This window comes from Dreissena polymorpha, chromosome 10 (assembly GCF_020536995.1).
Source record: "Dreissena polymorpha isolate Duluth1 chromosome 10, UMN_Dpol_1.0, whole genome shotgun sequence".
Taxonomy (NCBI): domain Eukaryota; kingdom Metazoa; phylum Mollusca; class Bivalvia; order Myida; family Dreissenidae; genus Dreissena; species Dreissena polymorpha.
In genome coordinates, this window is record NC_068364.1 from 72,389,245 (window position 1) to 72,413,992 (window position 24,748).

Genomic DNA, 24,748 nt, shown 5'->3' on the forward strand with positions numbered 1-24,748 from the left:
GTTATAATTATTATTATTTTATTATTATTATTATTATTATTATTATGATTATTAGTATTATTATTATTATTATAATTATAATACTTATTATCATTATTATTATTATGAGTATTATTATATTATTATATACAACTACTACAACAACAACAACAACTACTACTACTACTACTACTACACTACTACTACTACTACTACTACTACTACTACTACTACTACTACTACTACTACTACTATACTACTACTACTACTACTACTACCACTACTACTTTTAGTACCACTACTACTACTACCACTACTACTGCTACCATACTCATAGCCACGGGGGCTGTTTTTTGACAAGTAAAAAATGTGCACTATAAGTTGCACCACAACTTTATCTTTTCCCTGAATCCAGTGAGTCGGTCGTATTTAAGCGTTACAATAATGTTGAATTCAATAGGCTACCGACAGGTCACCATATATAATTAAATTTCTCTATGAAGTCATTTCCAAGATAGACCTGAAATCAAAAGAAGTTTTGACAGCACCATGTGAGAAGATTTATGCTGTTATAATGAATTTAAATCGTTATAACATTTAATCAGGTGGACGTTAATGTTTAATTCTCATTTATTGTGACTGTACTTGAGCATAATGGGCAAATACGTCCTTTTTTAATGTCCTGGTATACACTGTTAAGGACTTTGAGACCAACGGGCCAGTAGTTTCTGGTTATAGGGTCTTTATGAACCCTTAAGTTTTTGAAATTCGTTTAGAAAACAGATAACTAATTTGTCAAAAATAGTTGACAAAAGTAAAAATAACCCGTTATACCATTTTGTACCTGTTTAGTATTCAGGGTGCAGAATCAGCCTGGTTTTCAGGTATTTACACACGGGCTGGACTCTATGAGTTGTACATGAGTTATAATGTTATAATGTTATGTTTCAAACAATATGGCGTCATGTTCTGTCCACAAAATTGAACACATTAATCAAACAGTATTGAGTCTCTAACTAAAATAGAAAGATTGTTGAAAATTGAAAATCATTACGATTTTGTATACTTCGAGGAACCATAATATGGCCGGGCTTCGCCCCTTGCATTATTATATTGCACATGTTGTAGTCGACTTACTGCCGTAACGCCACTTTCACATTTTACCTATAAGCCATCAGCGAATAAACCTGTAATTCAAACACTTAGTCGTTCATATCAAATTACCTGAACGTTGTATCATGTATTTAATGTTGCTAAGCAACATATTGCGCAATACAAAGATAAAAGTACACGTATAGGCTCAACAGGATGTGTTTGGCTTACAGCAAAGAATCTGTTTTATATGAGTCGCGTTCTGAGAAAACTGGGCATAATGCTTGTGCGTAAAGTTTACTAGATTACCCTGTGCAGTCCGCATATGCTTATCTGGGACGACACTTTCCGTCTAAATTGGATATTTGCTTAGAAGAGACTGCATTTGAACGAAAAATGTCATAAAAGCGGAGAGTGTCGCCCTGAATAGCCTGTGCGGACTGCACTTTACGCACATGCATTATGCCCAGTTTTCTCAGACGCGACTCATATATGAGCCTAGCGTTTCTTATGTTACGTCGTTGTCAGTTCCAAGTCACGACTGCAGCTAACGCGTCTGATATAAACACAAACAGTTGTTTTTTTTTTAAACCAAATATTATTGCACATATTATGTTAAGTTTTTCTATCAAACATTTTGTATCCAAATACTGAACAATCAACGTAACGTAAACGTTCGTTATATCGGTAAGCGTGATTTTCATGAAACATCTAATACTGATGCGGACTTGAAAATGTTTCAATCTAAATTATTGAAAATGAAAAGAATATGTCAGAATATTCCATTACTAAAACAAGAGATGAAATTTGTCCTCCGCTCACAGTTAAAAATCTATTTGTTTCAGTCAATCGTGCTTACCCCGGTAGTTCTTTTGGTATGTGTTTACACCTTGCTAATGTTGTTATTCAAAAGAAAAGAAATAAGTGGCCCGATACGTTTGTCTGCACGGTATGATCCTCATTAGAAATAAGTTTAAAGATCGAGGGCCTGTATCTGGAAGCTACCATAAGGTCATTTTGTTCTCGTAACAGTCTCTTAATGTCACATTTTGATAACATCAAAACGCGCGAGTCTTCAGAGACCTCGTAAATTAATTTCACGAAAGCGACCTCAAAGCGACATCGTCAACTGTTGTAAAGCAGATCGGATGCACATAAATGTGTATTATAGTTACGTTTAGTCGATGATTAAATCATTTATAAAATGATAATCTGTATTTTTGTCATCAGCTAGTATTACATGTATATTTAAATATGTAAGTATTGATTTGAACCATACTTTGTGTCTGAAACAATTCTCTGAATTTGTAACAAATTTCTCAATTCATGTTACTTTACATGAATTGCAGCTTGATTCGATATAGCGTAAACTTTGCGTTAATGTGAAAGGCAATTTATCTTTTTTACTGGCATGACCGAATTTCACTGCAGTCCATACTCATATCATGTATGTATGTGTTTTACAGAGGCGTTTCATCTTAAGAAGCATGCTATTTTATAATCAGATCTTACGGTTAAAACGGGTCCATAAGACTCTGATAGTTTGTTATTTATATTTATAACATCGTTAGCCAGTAGGCGGTAAACATAGTACTTGTAGTACCGAACGTTGTCTGCTCGCGTATCATATGAATGTAGTGTGATAACCTTGCAGAAAATGTATCCACACGGAAGCGAGTCGGCCTCAACAATGCTCCGTACGGACACTCAGAATACGGTTCGACGTTTTCTAATAACCATAAAGCACCCGCAGTCTCAGTTCGTATGTGCATTCACCTGCCAACATAATTCATCAACATCAATAAAACCATCACGCAAAATCGTATGCAATGCTTATAAACGCACAAAAAGCATTCCAATACCCGTAAAATAAAAACTGTTCATAAATCATGGATAGGAACACATTTTTATCCGCTAAATCCGCGAACAAACGATCATGAAACTTACGATAATTCTACGTTAAAGTTACACGTGTACACGAAACAGTCATACACACTTTTTAGATGGCGTATTTGCATTAAGAACACGTTACGCAATAATGAAAAATGCATGTCATAATCCTTTTCGTCGCGTGACTTTGTTGCAGGACTTCAAGCAAAATTAAATTGCTCAATACATAAAGAAAATTACAATTAAATTGGAATTTCATACACCAATAATAATCGGTTTAGTTCAGGCATTTGTTTTTACTAAGTTTCATAGTTTAATAAAATGTTCGCACCTTTTAAATTAAACGAGTCTTTGAAACACTCGTTTCCAACAACCAATTATATATGAATGGTTGAATGAGATCACACTTTGTTAGGCATACACCTAAAAGAGCCTGACTGTTACAAAGTCCTTAACAACGACGACAATTCACAAAGGCTGTTCACTATTGGATTACATTAAGACAATTCATTCTCATAAACAAATGCTAATGACAATGCAAGCTTAAATCAATCCTTTGTATGACTACAAAAAATGGTCTGTTCAATCATATCTCACAAAAACAGAGATTAATACATAACACATTACAAAGTAACCAAACCCGTTATCACATCAATTTTATAAAATATGATAATAATAATTCAGTACACGAAATATTCTTTTTACATCATGTGTTTCATTATTTCTTAGAAAAGATATGAAAAAGAAGTTGAGCTAATTTGAAAACAACACTGTATGGATATTGAGGTAAATTAAATGGCATGGTTGTTTATATAACATTGGCATTATATTGACAATACATTTGGACCTATGACTTAGTTTTATGTGCACGTATATCATTAAAACTGTGTTTGTGTTCTAATTATCATATTTTCCTCAATGCTACTCAATTAGATGTCGACTTTAAGCTATCGTCGTTGGGTTGTAAGTAGAGTAAAAACGGAGTAATGAGAAACAAACATGTGTTTAATATTAATATGCATGTTGGTATTCTAAACAGACTCATTGAATCGCCAACAATACTAATGAAACGAAACACGACGTTCTCTCTATGAAACACATCGTCACAATCAGATGATCAGACATGCAGCAATGTTTGTCTACACTCTTCTCAATATAAATGTTACTGTACTTGGCCAGGTCCCAAACTTCCAGGAAATCCGCTCATTTTACCGAGAAAACAAACACTCAAATAGTTGGCCCAGCCCCAACCTTTCATGAAATTCCCGCAATGTTTCTGAGAAAACAGGCAAACAAACAAGCAATGATTATAAAAGTATAGTCTCACTGGCGGATATTTTTACACTCTTGTATTTACGAAGAGAAATTGTTGGACACATACCAGAACAATGTGCGTAGTAATAGATGCGGATTTATTCCGACGGAATCGTCAGCTGCTGCCTGCTAAATGAATGATTATTACCAATTCCCATTACTGCATTACTGTTTGATCGATATATACGATTCATTTTATATATGAACAGACAATTTAGAGGTGACTTTGATTGGACGTGACTTGTGGATTGATTGGACGTGACTTGTGGATTGATTGGACGTGACTTGTGGATTGATTGGACGTGACTTATGGATTGATTGGACGTGACTTGTGGATTGATTGGACGTGACGTGTGGATTGATTGGACGTGACTTGTGGACTGATTGGACGTGACTTGTGGATTGATTGGACGTGACTTGTGGATTGATTGGACGTGACTTATGGATTGATTGGACGTGACTTGTGGATTGATTGGACGTGACGTGTGGATTGATTGGACGTGACTTGTGGACTGATTGGACGTGACTTGTGGACTGATTGGACGTGACTTGTGGATTGATTGGACGTGACGTGTGGATTGATTGGACGTGACTTGTGGATTGATTGGACGTGACTTGTGGATTGATTGGACGTGACTTGTGGATTGATTGGAAGTGACTTGTGAACTGATTGGACGTGACTTGTGGACTTATTGGACGTGACTTGTGGACTGATTGGACGTGACTTGTAGATTGATTGGACGTGACTTGTGGACTGATTGGACATGGCTTGTGGATTGATTGGACGTGACTTGTGGATTGATTGGACGTGACTTGTGGACTGATTGGACATGGCTTGTGGATTGATTGGACGTGACTTGTGGATTGATTGGACGTGACTTGTGGATTGATTGGACGTGACTTGTGGATTGATTGGATGTGACTTGTGGATTGATTGGACGTGCAGCGAACCAACAGAAACGTAGTGAGGACCCGGTATGATTTTTTTTTAAAGATTGAAATACTTGTATTATTTTTATTTCATCAGCAAGGATCAACGTACTATATAGCAAGGACATATGCCACCCTTCTAATAAACCACCCCTGGCACTGGCCCTCCAAAAGTTCCATCAATTATGGAACATTGTTAAGGTACATTATTATGAATTTTTTTAATTGATCATAAAAAGAAAGCGGTATAAAAACGTCAAAAAATGTTACCTCAAATAAAAGTGTTGTTTAATACCTTTATAATTCAATAAAATTGATGGATTCAGTAGGCCAGGTAAATGGCCACGTTAATTGCTTAAATAACAGTAATTAATTAACTGCATTATTTAAAACATAATTCGATTAATGGCTCAGGAAAAATGTCCCGCCCCCTTGGGACCATGTTTTTCAACCAACCGAAACCATTTTGGAACTCGTCCAAGATATCATTGGGAAAAATATTATGAGCAAGTTTTATAAAGACCTAACAATAAATGTGGCTTCTAGTGTTAACAAGGTTTTAGTATAGCCATTTAAGGAAAAATGTACCGCCCCCTGGGGACCACGTTTTTCAACCAACCGGAACCATTTTGGAACTCGTCCAAGATATCATTCAGACATCTTCTGACCAAGTTTCATGAAGATCGGGCAATAAATATGGCCTCTTTAGTGTTAACAAGATAAAATATTAGCGCTGAACGATGCATGAGGGACCATCGACAAAAGTCGATCACAAAAGCTCATCAAGAGCACATTGTGCTTAGGTGAGCTAAAAAAAGAAGAAAATACACAAAATATTATATTTTGAGTCTCCAATTTGTTGTAGGAACGCAGTGAATTTTTATCTTGTTGTTGATTGCTTGAAATTATAAATTATTTCTCACAGAAGCAAAATAACAACCATTGTATCAAAGATCTTTAAATTTATTTTTTAATGTAAATATAACATTTTAATAGAGTGTATGTATATATCAGCAGTAAAATAAACATCAACAATAAACTTTAACTAGTAACAGAAAGGAAGATATCTGCAAAAACAAGAACACATATTTGGTAAATGCATCACTGATAATAATAATCATTTTTGATTAAGAGATTCAAATATGGGTGATAACAACGCTCCAATATGATTTAATCTATGGAAGAACTTCTTGTGCATGGTGAAAAATTGAATAAACTTAACAAAATCAATCCAACATTCTGAGTTTGAATCAAAGCACAAGGAATGTTATTTTACTCTTTTAATGAATGCAACCCAGTTGTAAGAATGTACTTTAACACTTGGCACTGGGAATTATGCAACTTACATGTATATTTGAGCAGCACTCTGGGAAAATAGGGCTTACAGCAAGTGCATAAAGTGTTGTCCCAGATTAGCCTGAAAAGTCCGCACAGGCTTATCAGGAAAAAACACTTTCAGCCTGAACTGCATGGTGTTCGTTTAGGAGAGACTCCCTTTAAATGAAAAATTGCTCCATTAAAGCTGAAGGTGTTGTCCCTAATTAGCGTGTGCAGACTGTGGTTAATCTGCGACAACACTACGGAAATGCACCAATGCCCGTTTTACCAGTGTGCGTCTCATTTTTAAATTCATTTGGTTTCAAGGAAACAACACAACAGGAGTAAGATAATGTAAATACATGTATATGAAATTACATACCACAACCTTGGAAATGAAATACACTACGGATTTCTAAAACTAACCTTATAACAAGATAAAAACGCATTTCAACAGACAATTAATAACTATAAAATAAATATACACTGCTATATGAATACAAACATGTTTGATTTAATTCAATCTTCCGTTTAATAACTTTAATAAATATGAATTATAATAATAACCAACAAAATATATAGAAATGATAATAATCTTCAGTTACAAGACATTAAAATTATTAATTTTTTACAGAAGCAATTGCATTAAATAAAATTAAGCAAACAGAAATATGTAACAATAAAATAAACAAACAAGACAATAAAAATTAGAAAAATGCATCAAATTATATGATCTTTGAAAAGAAATCAATCATTTACATCTGATCATGAGCAAATTAAAACAACAAACAGCTATATAAAGAGTAATAACATCTGCAAATAGAATTTCAAACATAACAGTTATTTGTGATACAACATTGTCCTTACAAATATATCTTTCTGACTTTCAAATATAGAACGTAATTTTATCAGTTCAGTATCGCTGTATAATTTCACATATAATCTTAAAGAAATAAAAGAGTATTAAACTTAAAGAAATAAATGAGTATTGTCTATACAATCATACTATCTTTAATAACAAGCTGTTTTTTTTCAAATATTTGTTATAAACAATATAAATTATACATTTCAATTGTAGTTGTTGGAATTTGTTAACTGTGACTTTTGGTTTTTAGAGATGAGCCTATATAGCGAATCACATCTTCTTCACCTTGAATAATGAAGACAAATTGAAACAACTACCACATTTGTTTGGATTAGCATGTCATTTTCAATAAACACAAATAAACTGGTAAATGTCCCTAACAAATTATCCCTTTACAACTAAGATACGTATTTTGTCGCATTTGTAGGCCCTTAGTAAGTTAAATTTAATTAAATACCTTTCTTACTAAATTCAGGTTTAAATGCTTGTTTTCCAACCCTTACATACTGATGAGCAGCAAACAGCATAAAACCTGAACAGACTGCGAGTTACTCGCAGGCTGTTCCGGTTTAATGTTGTTTGCACATAGCCATTTTCATTTTGGTTCTGAGTGGGAAAGGGGTAAACAAAATGCAAGTTTGAATATATAGTATATTTGCAGAGTTAAAACTAGAGCTTTGTCACAGACGCGACGTATACCCCCACGTGCCGCATTGACACAGACTATTTTGCATGCTGTCTTCACAAAACAAGAGAATGTAAGTTATGGAAATTTTTAAGAATTGTTATGCCATTATTATTTACAGCCATTTTGACCTTTGAACTCTTGAATTATTTTCCATGACAGGCCGTCCAATGACTGTGAACAAAATTAATGATTATGTACAGAGTCATTTAAAAAATGAATAACAGAGTTATGGTCCAGACAAGATCATTTATTGCCATTTTTGACCTTTGAACTCAAAGTGTGACCTTGACCTTGGAGATATCTACCTAATTCTTTTGCGCGACACACCATCTAATGATGGTGAACAAAAGAGCCAAATGATTTAAAAATCTCACAATAAACGACATAGTTATGGCCTGGACAAGCTCATTTATGGCCATTTTTTACCTTTGAACTCAAAGTGTGACCTTGACCTTGGATATATCACGTAATTCTTTCGCGCGCCACACCGTCCAATGATGGTGAACGAATGTGCCAAATGATTTTAAAATCTCACAATGAAAGACATAGTTAGAAAGACCAGCTCATTTATGGCCATTTTTGACCTTTGAACTAAAAAAGTGACCTTGACCTTGGAGATATTGACAAAATTCTTTCGCGCAACACACCGTCCAATGATGGTGAACAAATGTGCCAAATGATTTTTAAATATCACAATGAACAACAATGTTTTGGCCCGGACAAGCTCATTTATGGCCAGTTTTGACCTTTGAACATAAAGTGTGACCTTGACCTTTGAGATATTGACGTAATTCTTTCGCGCAACACTCTGTCCAATTATGGCGAACAAATGTGCCAAATGATTTTAAACTCTAACAATGAATGACATAAGTATGGCCCGTACAAGCTAATTTATAATCATTGAACTCAAAGTGTGACCTTGACCTTGGAGATATCGACGTTATTCTTTCGCGCGACACACCGTCCACTGATGGTGAACAAATTTGCCAAAAGGTTTTAAAATCTCACAATTAATTACAAAGTTATGGCCCGGACAAGCATTTGACCTTTGAACCCCAAGTGTGAACTTGACATTGGAGATATCAACGTACCTTTTTCATACGACACACCGTCCCATGATGGTGAACAAATGTACCAAGTCATTTTAAAATCTAACGATAAATGACATAGTTATGGTGCGGACAAACTTTCGATTTAAAACACACTAATTGTGACCCCGTGACCAAGTTTTTGACCTGGCATGACCCATATTCAAACTTGACCTAGACATCATCTAGATACAACTTGTGACCAAGTTTGGTGAAGATCGGATGAAATTTCGGGACAGACCGACAGACAGACTGACAAAGTGACTCCTATATAGCCCCCATTACCAATGGTGATGGGGATATAATAAAGAAAATGCATCTGTTTTTTTTGTGTCAATCTAATAATGACATTTAACTGCCTATTTATGTCATGGAATGTTACTTTCTATAAATTTAAACTTAAAATTGTCATTTAGTTGTATATATCTCATCAACAAAAGTTCAGCACTTGGGTTTGGTTTGCATCATATTACTTCCAAAATGAATACATTACCCAAATGATTTTCTACACAATCAATAGAGAACTATTTTTGCATTTAGATGAAGGCATGATATGTAGATTACGGTAACATAACTGAAAAAAAGTCATGAAGCTATGTGAATAATTTTGAAGTTGCGTGTATGATTTATTTATCATAATTAGACTGGAATGATTCCATGGAGGAGAATTGGAGCATTAGAATGACGAAAAGGTCCCCACAAAAGCTATATTTTGTGAAAAACATACGCTTACGTTTGTCACACATTTTATCAACCAGTGTTTTTCTGTATTGAGATTGCAACTTTCTACAGACGCATCAAATAAATCCCCTATAGCGTTTATTTCAAAGTATAAAAAAGCTATACTGGTACTATTTCAGATTTTTAAAATAAACTCCACTCCACAGTTAAAATTCCTGCATTTGAAAGATATCACAAGTAAACCTCCTTTGGTTCTTTTGCACATTGTCAAGACTTGCTCCACAAAGCAATTTCATGGTTGAAATTTAGAAGAAACATTTTGTAAACCTCCATTTATCCTATACGCCCCCCCCCCCCCAAAAAAACAAAACATTTACTGTAGCATGTAAAAGTGATTTAATTAACAATTTAATAATTTAATAACATCACACAAAGAATAGTTTCTAAGTAAAATTATGTCATGGAATGCAACTTTGATAAATTTAAGCTATAATCATAGCATATCATTGTAAAATTGTACACATTGAAATCCACTGCTACATGTATTCCACAGAAATTATTGGACACCTTTAAGGATACAGAAGAAGAATTTCATGGTTAAAATTTTGACGAAACATAAAGTTAACTTCCCCTGACACAATTTGTCCCATGAACCTCCACTCAACCAATCCTATTCCACACTGCCCATATCCACTGCTATTCTGCAGCAGTTAATATTATCTTCACTGGCTGCAGAGGAAGATTCTCTGAACTGTCAGCCTCCAAGATCTCCTTGGTGTCCCCCTTGTCACCCTCCCCCGTAAGTGTTGTATCATCTGGTAGCTCAGTGTAGACAGAGTTGGACTTGTACTCGTAGAACAGGCTCATCAGCATGAAGATTAGCGTGTCGATGAACATCAGGCAGGCAAACAGGAAGAACTCTGCCATCTGTGTAAAGAAAGGTACAGGTTTAAAAAGGGGCTGTCTAATAAGAAACCAAGATTTTCAGATGATGTGTAAAGAGAAGTATGGGTTTTCAGATGCTGAATGATGAAAATCACAGGTTTTCTTGTGGTGCTGTTTCTTAAAAAACACAGATTTTCAGGGGCTGTGAAATTATATTTACAGGTTTTTACGGACTGAATAATGAGGAACACTGATTTTCAGAGAAAGAGAAAAATTATCTATTAACAGTATATAAACTAAACAAAGAAGGATTTAGGATAAAACAAAACTTAAAGTGATTCTGGAACATAACTACTTGGTTATCACCCCAAGGTCTACGAGAAATCTTGGAAAATGCTATACTATGAAAGAAGGCTAGTGTTTCACACATTTTGGGGATCTTTTACAGAAAAACAGATTGCGCTTTCCGGGCAAGCTCAGAACAACTTTCATCTTAGACTTCTTAATATTTCTCATAGCTCATTAAAGCTTGCAGTAATTAATTTCATACCTGTGAAGGAATGGAATGGATGTTGGCTACAATGATGACGACCATATCTCCAATACCAACCGTGGACAACCACAGTGCTTGCACTACGGATTTCATCGATTGTGGGGCCTGAGAAAATGCAAACATAAACGGGTAATTACCAGGCCCTGCAGCTGTATACTAGTGTAAGTATAGTATAGTATGAATGTTATCTAGAATTTATAATGTCTTACTCGAGCTATTGCAGGCAGCTATCGGTATTTTTATCCAAAATGATATCTTACTTCCAACATAGACCTACCTCTATCCCTTTCTAGAAGTGTTACATCTGAAGAGCGATGAAATGGATAGCCAAAACAAGAAACAATAGCTCTTAATTAAGAATGTGTAAGGTTACAGTTCTGTGCTTGGCACTTCTCTTCATTGATATCTGTATGCGCCTTAAAGTTTCATTTTGATATGTTATATAGTTTCTGAGACATAGCTCTGAACAGTTTGTAACAGACGGCCAAAGCAATATCTATATCGCTCCCCCTTTGGCAGGGAATAATATAAACTAAAGCAAGCCACTGTGTTACTCGGATCCAACATCCAGCTGGGTACTGGAACCAATCAACTAGAGCTGTAAATGAACATCGGGCACTATCACGCACAGCTTTTTGCAGAACTGTTACACAAGGTTTGACCTTATAAGTGCTGTATTTGACCTTCATCTTCAGGATCAAAGTATGACCTTTACCTGGCAGGTAGCAATTTAGTTAAATGAATGCTACTAATTGCCCGAATTTATACAGAAATATTTCACATTCCTTAAATGCATGCTGAAAGTATTAAGAAATACGTCTTTTTCCATGACGGCAGTCAGTGAGCCGTTATGATTAATCACAAAGGCCAAAATCATGCAGTATGAATCATATTGCAGCTAAACCCTTTTCCTGCTCAGATTTGCATTTTAACCAGTTTGTTGTCCATAAGAAACCAAATTAATTAAAATTCTTTTCTAAATGGATTCAAGTTTTATAGGCTTCATTTCCAACACTAAGGTACTGATGAGCAGCAAACAGCATAAAACCTGAACAGGCTGTGCATGTTACTCACAGGCTGCTCTGGTTTTATGCTGATTGCACAGACGTTTTCATATTGCTTCTGAGTATGAAAGTGTTAACCCTTTCAGTGCTGGAACCGAATTTTGAAGGCCTTTGCAAACAGTTTGGATCCAGATGAGACGCCACAGAACGTGGCGTCTCATCTGGATCCAAACTGTTTGCTATTCTGATAGTATTCTTTGAAAAAAAATAGAAGAAAATGCTAATTTTAGAAATTCAGCAGATGACATTTTAGCAGACAAGAAATTTCCCAGCATGCAAAGGGTTAACAGAGGCTTACCTGGGAGTATGCAAAAGATAGGCCAGCAACTGAAAACAGCACCTCCCCCATGGTGATCAGGAAGTACTGGGGAACCAGCCATAGTATTGACACTTTATTCTCTGAGATGCCAGTGTACAAGGCTATTGTGAGCTGAAAAAAAGAATAAACATGTACATGTATATTACTGTATTTATTTTATATTGTTTGTAAACATGTCCAATGTCAGCAAGTAACAAGATGCGTTTGTGAAACACAATGTCCCCCTATATGACGTTTGACTTTGAAGGATGACCTTGACCTTGTGAAGGATGACCTTGACCTTTCACCACTCAAAATGTGCAGCTCCATGAGATACACATGCATGCCAAATGTCAAGTTGCTATATTCAATATTGCAAAAGTATTCATAAAATAAGCGATTTGGGCCACATATATTTGACCTCTGACCTTGAAGGATGACCTTGACCTTGACCTTTCACCACTCAAAATGTGCAGCTCCATGAGATGCACATGCATGCCAAATATCAAGTTGCTATCTTCAATATTGCAAAAGTATTTATAAAATAAGCGATTTGGGCCACATATATTTGACCTCTGACCTTGAAGGATGACCTTGACCTTGACCTTTCACCACTCAAAATGTGCAGCTCCATGAGATACACATGCATGCCAAATATCAAGTTGCTATCTTCAATATTGCAAAAGTATTCATAATATGAGCGATTTTGGCCATATATGTTTGACCTCTGACCTTGAAGGATGACCTTGACCTTGACCTTTCACCACTCAAAATGTGCAGCTTCATGAGATACACATGCATGCCAAATATGAAGTTGCTATCTTCAATATAGCAAAAGTTATTGCAAAATGTTAAAGTTGGCGCAAACAGACAGACCAACAGACAGACCAACAGACCAACAGACAGGGCAAAAACAATATGTCCCCCACTACTATAGTGGGGGCCATAAAAAGTAATATGTGTGTTTATTATGTACATTGTATGTCACTAGGAAAAACAAGTTAAATTTATTTATTACCTTGTCTATGTACGAGCCAACTGCCAGTTGTAGCAAAAAACGGTCATTTATTAATGTGTCTGTGTTAATTATAGGGATGCAAGGGGTTAACCAGTTAATATACCGAAACAACCAGTTTACCTGTTACATTTTTTAGAAAAGGTTAACCTGTATTTTTTTAATTAACCTTTTTGTTAATAAACAAAGTAATTAAGCAATAAATCAGTACCTTTGTGGCTGGAAATAGGGGAAACGTTTTGATAATTGTAGCTATTGTTTTGTTTTACTCAGGAAAATGTGGGGATATGGGGCTATTAGCGAAGATGATTTAAACAATTTTCATAAAGGACCATCGATAAAAAAATTACTCCGGTGAAAATTCGTAAAATTCTGCCCAGCAGTTAAGAAAAGATGTTTGAAGAAAGAAGATGTAAAGTGGCACACACTGACGACAGACATCACAGTATCACAAAAGCTCACAATGAGCAATTAATCACGCAGACTTTTGAAATGAAACTGGTCAAAGAAAATAAAACAATTGTTCTTTGTCCACACAAAACAAGGAGTCAATAACTGATCTGCAATGTGTTTCATAACCAAGCAAGGTACCTGTCTCTCATCTCAATAGAGAAATGCTGCATACCTTTGTCTCATCACCATAGACAAATGCTGTATAGACACCCCCAGACTTCAGGTCCAATGAAACGTTCATGTTCAACAACTTGTCAGTCACTAACTCGGGGACAAATATTGAATAGCTGAAAGGGAAATGAAACACTCAATTTAGTAAAAAATTAACTGTAACTTTGATTCAACAACGGTAAGATGTTTCAAGAAAACAACTTAAATACACTTAATGATAAATATAATTGTTAAATTAAAATTTATTGATATTTTATAATTTTCCATGACATAACATGACCAACAATCTTACTGCAAAAACCTTATGAACTGTATAACCTTAAAATTTCTGTATTTCAGTTAAAAAAGCTCTTTTTTTCTTTTTATTAATGCACCTTACAAAATAAATACCAATGAAAGTCCTTACATGTTTGGTTCAAATACCATGAAATCAGTGGGCTGAAACTGGCTGATGTTGACCAAGGAGCCTACATTAGCAGATGTTGTTGCCGTGGTGACATCACTAAGAAGTGCCAGTTTCTCTATTGCTCCGTTGGTCACAGGAAATATGCTGTAATGAAATCATTTGAGACTCGCACTAGGAAAACGGGGTTTAATACATGTGCTTAAAGTGTGGTTTAAGATTAGACTGTGAAGTCCACACAGAGGCTAATCAGGGACGACCTTTTAAGGCCTTAACCCTTTGCATGCTGGGAAATTTGTCGTCTGCTAAAATGTTGTCTGCTTAATTTCTAAAATTAGCATTTTCTTCGATTTTTTTCAAAGAATATTATCAGAATAGCAAACAGTTTGGATCCTGATGAGACGCCACATTTTGTAGCGTCTCATCTGGATCCAAACTGTTTGCAAAGGCCTTCAAAATTTGGTTCCCGCACTGAAAGGGTTAACTGGATTGTTGCTTAGAAGAGACTGCCTTTAAAAAATCAAATCAATAAAAGCTGAAAAGGTCGTCGTGATTAGCCTGTGCAGACAGCACAGTCTAATCTGGGACAACATTTTCCGCACAATGCGTTCAACCTGGTTTTGCCAAGAAACAAGGGCTCATTTGCATTGTCCAGAATTGGTCAATACAAGTGCCAGTAGAAAATTATTTGCTGGAATCAACTTGTGATGTATGCTAAATCAAAATTAGCTGACCAGTAAATGAATGTGTTTGCCTTGATCAGAATTGGTAAATGTTAGTCAAATACTGAATGCTGAAATACGTTATGCCATATCCACCATAGGAAACTATAAGCAGAAAAGTCTTATGCTGGCATTGTTTTCATTGTTTAGAATTGATTAATGGTGGTCAAACATTATGCTGGTAATAATGGCCACATTCACAATAAGACAAATATTTGAGGACATTCTGAAACCACTTCAGATATTAAACAAGAGATGTGATTGTCAGAAACACAATGCCCCCTACTGTGCCGCTTTGATACATGTTTTTTTTTACCTTTGACCTTGAAGGATGACCTTGACCTTTCACCACTCAAAATTTGCTCCATGATATACACATGCATGCCAAATATCAAGTTGCTATTTGAAGGGACATAGAAATTATGAGCATTTTTCGAAACCTAAACACAGAAACCTAAACGCAAAGTGTGATGGAAGGACAGACGGACAGACAGTCCGATCACAATATGCCCTAATAGGGGGCATAAAAAGTGCATCAAACTATTATAACTTATATGACAACAAGTCTGGGTATTGTGAACTGGTAAATACATTATAAAAAACTTATTATCTTCCATTTTTTATCTGTTGTATGAAATATTCTATACATAATAAATATTCTATATTGTCACAGTGTGACCTTGAACTTTGACATAGTAAGACGAATGTTACACAGCACACTCCATCTCCATTTGGTGGACATTTGTGGTCATTTAGTACAAGATTATTTGATGAATAACAAAGTTACAGTCCAGAGAAGCTCAGAGGAACTAAAGAAGGCCCATCCACTTGAACCTTGACACAGCCATTTTCAGCTTGTCTGCAAGAGGGCTCCACAAAAATACTCTATTCTGTGATACAGTAACTTTTGAAACACGTTAAATGAAAATTTACCTTAATGCTGCATTTCCATTTTTAGCTTTTTGCCTCTGATCTGGAAACTGTATGGAACAGAAAATGTGTCTTTGAACATGATAAATATAAACAAGTTCATATACAGTAAAACCTGTCTAAACCAAACAGTGCTGATTAATCAGAGGCGCTCTGTTTGGCCAAGTTTATTCAGAATTAAATATTCTTACAATATGAATAGCCTGGTTAACATGTTAATTTCTTTGAAGATGTAGACAACAGCATGTAATAGGCTTTGACATTTGAGGTAATGAGACACGTAATACATATCATGGCATTATGTCTCCTAATAAAAGTCATTTGTGGTGAATATGCTTAAAATTGAATTCATGACTAAAAAAAATACAGCCCGGAAACTTTTTTATAACGAAATTGGACTTTTGACCTCTTCATATGACCATGTAAGCTGGGGTAGGGAGGCATGCAGGTTTTACAAACAAAATGTCATTGTGGTTGTCAATAGTGCTAAGTTTTAAAATAGCATGATAAAGGACAAAGTTACAGATCAAACAAGCTGTTTCATGGCCAACTATGATTTTTTTAGGGTGGCCTTGCATTTGTGCCAAGTCATTTTATAGGTATCTATATATGGCAAATGTATAGCTGAGACAGAAATTTTCTTGTTATTTTTTGGCAAAAAATGACCATTGACCTTTAAATGTGATCTTCCAGGTAAGGAGATGGTTATTACCATTGAGCTTTAAGTGTGATCTTCCAGGTAAGGAGATGGTTATTACCATTGACCTTTAAGTGTGATCTTCCAGGTAAGGAGATGGTTATTACTAGATATTGTCAACATGAACATTCTGACCAAGTTTCATGAAGATCGAGTCATAAATCGGATTTCTAGAGTGGTAACAATGTTGTTTAATAAGATTTGACCTGAAGACCTTGTTTTGGAAGCACCTCACTCATATTTGAACTCCCCAAGATATGGTTGAGATAAACATTGTTAACATGTTTCATAAAGATTGGATGAAAAATTAGGCTTGTTGAGTGAAAACGAGCTAAAAGTTGATGCTACACACCACACGCGGCATGACGCTAGACAAAGGATGAACACAATAGCTCACCTTGAGCCCTTGGTGCTCAGATGAGTTTTACAAAACCCACTTAATTGAGCATAATTCTGTATTTAAGAAGGCACCTTAATAACATCGCTAGTGTCTTGACCAATAATTTTACTCAAAAACATAATTCTAAAGATAAAAGGTAACAAAGAACAAGAATTCATTGTAAAATCATTATTAGTTGAAACACCAAAGAATTAAACATCAATTATCTGCCTGCAGAAGCACACAAAAATGCTATGTCTTGAAAACATGCATGAAAGCGTTTTATGTAAGTGGAAAGAACCAAACGTAGTCTACTAACCAGTGCAAGTCTAAGTGTCCCGCCAAAGTCTTCAAAAGCAAAAAGTCTGTACGCTGAGCCCTCTATGACGGTGAAGGTTCCATTGGCAGTCTTCTTACCAGATTTCCCGCAGTCACTCTTTATACCTATCTGATATTTACCTCCAGCTGTCTCCATAAAGTCGCTGGTCTGTAGTCAAAAATAAAATATATACATCTTACATAAATATTTATATCTTCTTAAAATAAACTCGCAAGAGCACAACATTTGTTTGTACATGGACAATTTTGAAAGGATAATTTAGATGGCTAATATAATATCATATTTTTTAGTTGCAATGCTCCACAGTAACGGATGCCCTACACCCACAACTTATGTTTGAACACATAGATAATTCCACTATATAAAGGACAAAAAGACAAAAGGTCCATATAGTTAAGCCTAAACTGCTTGCCACCAACATTTGTTTGAAAAAAAAATCATCAACTTGATATATTAACATATCTTCATACAGAGAAAAAACGCAAAAAACCAACATCTAATCTTAAGGTTATTCAAATGTGACAGTTTGAACAAGATCCAACTAGAAGTTAAACAAGAGATGGATACATAAAATTTAGGACTATATATGTCATAATGGATAAACAGACCAAGGGAAATAATTCTGCCAACCATCCTTACAGCCTAAATTTCATTTCTAGTGATCCTTTACATATGGATGTCAATAAACTGTGAAAGTTTGAGCGACATCCAATTGAGTAGATAAAGAAGGGACAAACTTGCGGACTGGTAAATGGACAAATGCTTTGCTTATGCATCCCACTCTGGTGTCATAATATAATAATATTTGTTTAAAGTTATTATTAAATGATAACTTACGCATAGGTTTCACTTTTATCAACACTCACTAAAACATTAATTTTTTATAATTATGAAATGTTGTCCCCTGGATAGTTTTCTTGAACGCACGAAAATTGTATTAAAACATATGTATATAAAGAACAAAAACAGACACATTTTTACCTTTTTTCCATCAATTGTGTCATTGAAGAAAGGTGAGAAGACTTGAAGTTCACATGGTAGAGTGTTGAACATGGTCAGACCAGACATATCTGCCTGCATTGGGGATTCCTCAGCGTTCTAAAAGAGTTTGAACATGGTCAGACCAGACATATCTGCCTGCATTGGTGATTCCTCAGCGTTCTAAGAGTTTGAACACGGTCAGACCAGACATATCTGCCTGCATTGGTGATTCCTCAGCGTTCTATAAGAGTTTGAACACGGTCAGACCAGACATATCTGCCTGCATTGGGGATTCCTCAACGTTCTAAAAGAGTTCCCAAATCAACACTCAACAGTAGCACTTTATGACAAACCCAATGAAAAGTAAAGTGCTTTTTCCTTATCTACATGTACTAACAAGTATTTCTGTCACAATAAACAATAACTCCACAAAACACACCAAATTAACAACTTAACATATCGGCCCGTATTCACCAAACAGTTCTTAGACTTAAGAATAAAGAATGGACTTGGAACCAAGAAAAATGCATTCAGTGTTTGAATATATAGATGCATCCACTGGTAATTATGTAATTAACACAATGTTCTACATATAGAATGCAATAGAAAGAGGTGTTTAATAACAAGTTTTACTCAATATTCAAGCACTTATTGAATATATCAATTTGAAGAATATTCTTTATTCTTATACTTAAGTCTAAGAATTGTTTGGTGAATACGGGCCCCGGTAAACAAGAAGTCCTTGTATGTTCTTATCCATATATATTGATCCTCAAATACTTAAAGGAGAAATTATTTGCTTAATTTTTTGTAAACAATAGTGTTTACTATAAATTTCTTTGAAATAAATAAGCAATAAGATATCTATCTTTTGATATAGATTTTTCGAATAATTGAAACAAAATAACTTTTAAATTGAAAAATGGCTACTAAAATATTGAATGAACAGTTATTATTCATTTTGTAATTAACCTATTTGCTGTTTATAAACCTTTCAATATGTTGATCCCATGCATATGTGTATATAACAAATATTCAGTTACAATAATACAATTTAAAGCCACAGGTGGAAGTAACGTACCCTGGATATTTTTTAGACAGGTCAATGATGAATTCTAGTTAATGACCTTGTTATGATTCCAATATCAGAGATTTTTTTTTTCAAGGCTCTCCGTCAATTTTTTCCTCATTAAACATGATTTTATATATTTATTTGAATATATTAGGCTCCTATAACAAAAAAATAAATATCCAGAGTACATTACTTCCACCTGTGTTTAAAGCCGCCATCCCACAAATACTTGGGTCTTTACAGTGCCTGTCATGAAATTCATCGCCATGAAATTTCAGCTATGAGTCATCTGCATCACTTACGTCAATTTTTAACTGAACAAATCCTGCAGCTACAAAGGCAAATGAACTGATGAACAATCCAACCACCATCTTCTGCAAGGGCCTATAAAGAAAAACAAATCCTTGTTAGTGTGGGACTAAATATTTTTTATAACATATTTATTTAAACCCGGCTTTCAAGATTTAACTAACAACTAACAAAAAACTTACAAAAACTCAATGAAGTAATTGTTTTCTTGGTGCAGGCTTCATGCAATAAAAGCTCTTTAAAAGTTTGAAATCAAGACAGTCTGACAGATAATATTGATACTTAGATCAAAGCTTTTTAAGAAGGAACTCAAATGACAATCTCCAGACATCACATTCATTAAACCAACTTAACTCCACCAATTATCCAATATGATCAAAACCATTTATGACCCGCGACATGCGACAATGGATCTTATGCCATATATGGCCAGGGAAGCTCCAGACCAAAATGCTCATTTGAAATCTAGTCAGGAGCTATGCTGTTTCAATCTATTGGTTGAAAGTCCCAATTCTACCTGGGGAGCATTACAATCACAATCCTACTAGCAGGGTAGGCAAAATCTCAAAAAACTATACTTGTCCACGGACAACCATTTAGGAAATTTTGTTAAATTGAAATGTTTATATAAATTCTAAACACATTTATAAATTAATGTAAAATATTGTGGAAATAATCATAAATAAAGAGTTTAATTTGCTTGTTTCAGTTACAGTTTTGTCTTTCCATGGTACATTCTTTATAGCAGTATATAATAAACAATATTATGTAGCAATTTGATCATCATCAACTCGTTACCATGGAAAATCCTTTAGTTCAGTTTCTTGAAAAGTTCTGGTGCGTTTATTTAAATAATATTTTTTTATCATAATCTTTCTTATTTATTTGTTTTTGGGAGGGGGGTGGGTGGGGTGGGATGGACTGCATAAAACGTTGGGTTTCTGCTCCGTTGAAGTTGAAGATTTAACAATGATCATCGTATATTGATAGTTTTATTTCCGTCTGATTGTAAAAATACAGAAACCAGTCTGTACATTGTCTTACAGTCGGGCCGATTGTTGAAAAAAAGTTACGTGATTAACTCAGTAGTTTAGCTTGATTGCTCCGCAAATAGCATGGACAATGTTATCGCATGTCAACATCTGCTCTTGTAAAGTTCAATTACAGCTTGCATTTTTTGTTTTCTCCACCTGACTTAAAAAAAAATGGTTGTTCACTGACAACTCAATTGTAAAAATATGAGCTGCCCAGACTAGCAAATGTACTGGTAAAACAGACTCAAAATGTCTAACAAAGTCCCTTGTTTAGGTTAAAATAAAGTGCACAAACTATGTTTAGTCCTACACTTAACACATAATGTAAGAATACTATATAACCAGCATGATTTCTTTAAGATGTGATACTAAAAAACAGAGTGATTACAACAAACAAACAAAAGTCAAGTAACCATTCAAAGTATCTTATTTGGACAGTCTTTTTTGTAGATGTAGATTATTTCTTACCTGCTGGGTATATGGCATTTGTTGAGCAATGGGTAGACAACCTTGTCCAGAAGGGGAATCAAGGCCAGGATCAGTAGAGGATTCAATGCCTGCATCTGGTCTGGCTTGATGGTGCCAAATATACCCTGGAAATGGACAGGCATTTTAACATGTTGGAACCGTTAGTCAGAAACTTATTAAGTTCTATTGTTTCATTTTACAATGATAACCTGTACAAACAGGTTTGGGGCTTATATATTCTTTAATGGAGAAACAGACAAAGGGCTGTAATTCTTCCAATACTGGATACAGCGCAAATCCCTTACCTAACCATCACCAACACATAAGGCTTTTTAGCTGTGCAAGTGTGATTAAGATCCATCAGGTCATTAAAGAGAACTTGAAAACAAAAGTTTTAAAGTGGAAAAAAAAACATGATCATAATTCTGCCAAAACTTGCCTCAGTGAAAATTCCTCCTAAATCAATAATCAACAAATTAAGATCAGTCAGCTGTGAATGTTTGAGAATTACCCAACCAGCTGTTAAAAAGAGGATTTGAAAACACAAGCTTTGTGATGTACATAGGTACGTGGGTACAAACGGACAAGTAAAATGCTTAATGCCTCCCTCCCTCCCTTTGGTGGCGCAAAGTTGCCAAACCAAATTTAAATTATGTACCATATCCCCATTCATATGTTCTGCTTGTAACGTCCATCTAGAGCCCTGAAAAGATAACAAATATTTGTCTCAACAATGTTCCCACTCCAAAATGTAATTATGTCAATCTCTTTCATTCAGCGTTGCTGAAAACAGAGATGTGTGAATTCTTTTCTTAATATGTTGTAATGGCTATCGAAAGTCAGAAAATTATATGTTGATAATCAGAGGATTTTTCCAATATGGTCAAAACAAGCATGCAATTTTAATAACTTAGGATTATCAAGCGATGGGTACTGTGAAATAAAATTTGATCTTTTAATATAAGCACTGTATTGTGAACATTCTAAATCCTAATATTGCAAGAAACTTCACATTTCCAAGTCGATAGTTAAGAAGAGAAGATATGATCCGTAACTTCACCATGAGTAAAGTTGTGTTATAATCTAGGACCCTACTTCTTTTCAATATGATAACAATTGTCGAAAAAGCATGAATATAAAACTATATGAATACTTCAATAAAGCAATTTTATTAATTTTCTTGGTAATCTTTAACATGTTTTTCAGAGACACACATACATTTCAACTTTGCTTTTTTACAAAATGCAGTTGTCACTTGAATCATTAAAGTCGTGCAGTCCAATATTTGATAAGACTGTTTGGAACATGGTCCAGTAATCTGGCTCATTGTATACAGATAATTTTCCCTATTATATAAAGTTCCTGTAAAAGACACTAAATTTCCAAATGTATGAAAAATTACAAAATCCCGTTAACCGTCTGAAAAAGGGAAGGAAAGTTGCGTCAATTTTTCATTCCAAAAGTGCATTATCTGAAAATGAACTAATTAAATGAGCACTGGAATCGAACATTTCAAGCTAAAATGCCTGTTAAAGAATATATAAATAAATTTTTGCAATTAAGTTTGGAGCAATTATAAAATTCCATAATTCTGAATCTGAACATTTAACAAAGGGGAATTTCTCAATTACAGGATTTTTTCGTGCTAATTCGTCCCAATTTAGGCAGTACAGGTACTTTTCCCTATTGAGCCATATATAAAACAAATGCTGGTATATACCCACCTGTTGATCACTGAGAGCCCAGAACATAGGCAGTGGAAGGAACATAAGCAGCACCTTCAACAGTCTGCGGACATCTTCTATGAAATGGTTCTGAAAACAGAATATCTTTCTTCTGAACTATTTGTATACAGAACGAAATTGTGATTCTGAAACGTAACGAAAACACATTTTCTAAATAAGACCAACATAACCTTATTTATTAAACCCAAACTGCTGACTGTAAAGCTTTTTGTGAAAACCGGGGTCGTACTTCATAAACCAATTATTTGTCATTAGTAAAAAAAAAAGAATATTCTTTAACCCTTTGCATGCTGGGAAATTTGTTGTTTGCTAAAATGTCTTCTGCTGAATTTCTAAAATTAGCATTTTCTTCGATTTTTTTCAAAGAACACTATCAGAATAACAAACAGTTTGGATCCTGATGAGACGCCACGTTTTGTGGCGTCTCATCTGGATCCAAACTGTTTGCAAAGGCCTTCAAAATCCGGTTCCCGCACTGAAAGGGTTAAACTGTAAAATGTGTAGAGCATAAATCTATTCAATATGACTTTGAATTTATCAAATCAAAGTACACAACTCTTCATTTAGAAAATCATTGCAACATTTGTAACCTGGGCAAATTCAAATGCTGAACATATTTTGTTATTGTTCTGTACTAAGTCCATTCTTTATTCTTACTTCTTAGAATGGTTTGCTGAAAACAGGCCCAGTTTTTCATAAAAATTATACTTATCAGATTTAAGACAAATCCTATTGAAATGTTGACTTAAAACATTGTTAAGAACAAGAGATGTGTTTGTTAGAAACACAATGCCCCCTTCTGCGCTGCTTTGCAGCCATAAATTTGACCTTTGACCTTGAAGGATGACCTTGACCTTTCACCACTCAAAATGTGCAGCTCCATGAGATACACATGCATGCCAAATATCAAGTTGCTATCTTCAATATTGCAAAAGTTATGTTAAAGTTTTTGGACAGACGCACAGACTGACAGACAGACAGACGGACTGACAGGCAGTTCAACTGCTATATGCCACCCTATCGGGGGCATAAAAACAAATTCCATAGAAACCATTTTTAGTTTGCCTGTCTATTATTGTGTAATAACCAGTAATCATAAAGAAGTGACACTCCAGCTGCTGTACGCGTATTGCATTCTCATTATAAACAATTAGTTGGTCTTTTATGTAAGGCAAGTGACCAATTGCCAAAACAGTAAGAAACAGCACAATACAAAATAACATATACACATAGAAGAATAAAGCTGTGGTCAAAGCCTTTGAATGGTCAATGCAAAGCATTCGGGGTTTTAACCGGTTTAAGAGGGCTCAACCTCACACTTGGCCCAGCAATATGCATGATACATATAAGTGTAAATAAAATTTAACCTCATAGCATTTCAACTC

At 34.9% G+C, this 24,748-nt stretch overlaps 1 protein-coding gene across 8 annotated transcripts in view; it reads right to left on the bottom strand.

The window, feature by feature from the left end:
• The window catches only part of LOC127847264 (solute carrier family 15 member 2-like), a 101,212-nt gene that overhangs the window by 49,691 nt on the left and 26,773 nt on the right, over positions 1-24,748 (bottom strand). For 2 of the 8 annotated variants that reach the window (XM_052379056.1, XM_052379057.1), the window contains exons 12-22: positions 23,343-23,432; positions 22,277-22,321; positions 21,619-21,743; positions 20,110-20,191; positions 18,736-18,852; positions 17,734-17,901; positions 16,342-16,388; positions 14,690-14,833; positions 14,285-14,399; positions 12,645-12,776; positions 11,280-11,387 (exon numbers count right to left, since the gene is read on the bottom strand). In XM_052379056.1, coding sequence (XP_052235016.1) covers positions 11,280-11,387; positions 12,645-12,776; positions 14,285-14,399; positions 14,690-14,833; positions 16,342-16,388; positions 17,734-17,901; positions 18,736-18,852; positions 20,110-20,191; positions 21,619-21,743; positions 22,277-22,321; positions 23,343-23,432 — 1,173 coding nt within the window. Of the gene's footprint in view, positions 1-6,147; positions 10,772-11,279; positions 11,388-12,644; positions 12,777-14,284; positions 14,400-14,689; positions 14,834-16,341; positions 16,389-17,733; positions 17,902-18,735; positions 18,853-20,109; positions 20,192-21,618; positions 21,744-22,276; positions 22,322-23,342; positions 23,433-24,748 lie in introns of those variants that run through there. The other 6 variants (XM_052379060.1, XM_052379059.1, XR_008033886.1 and 3 more) reach the window with 5 other exon arrangements.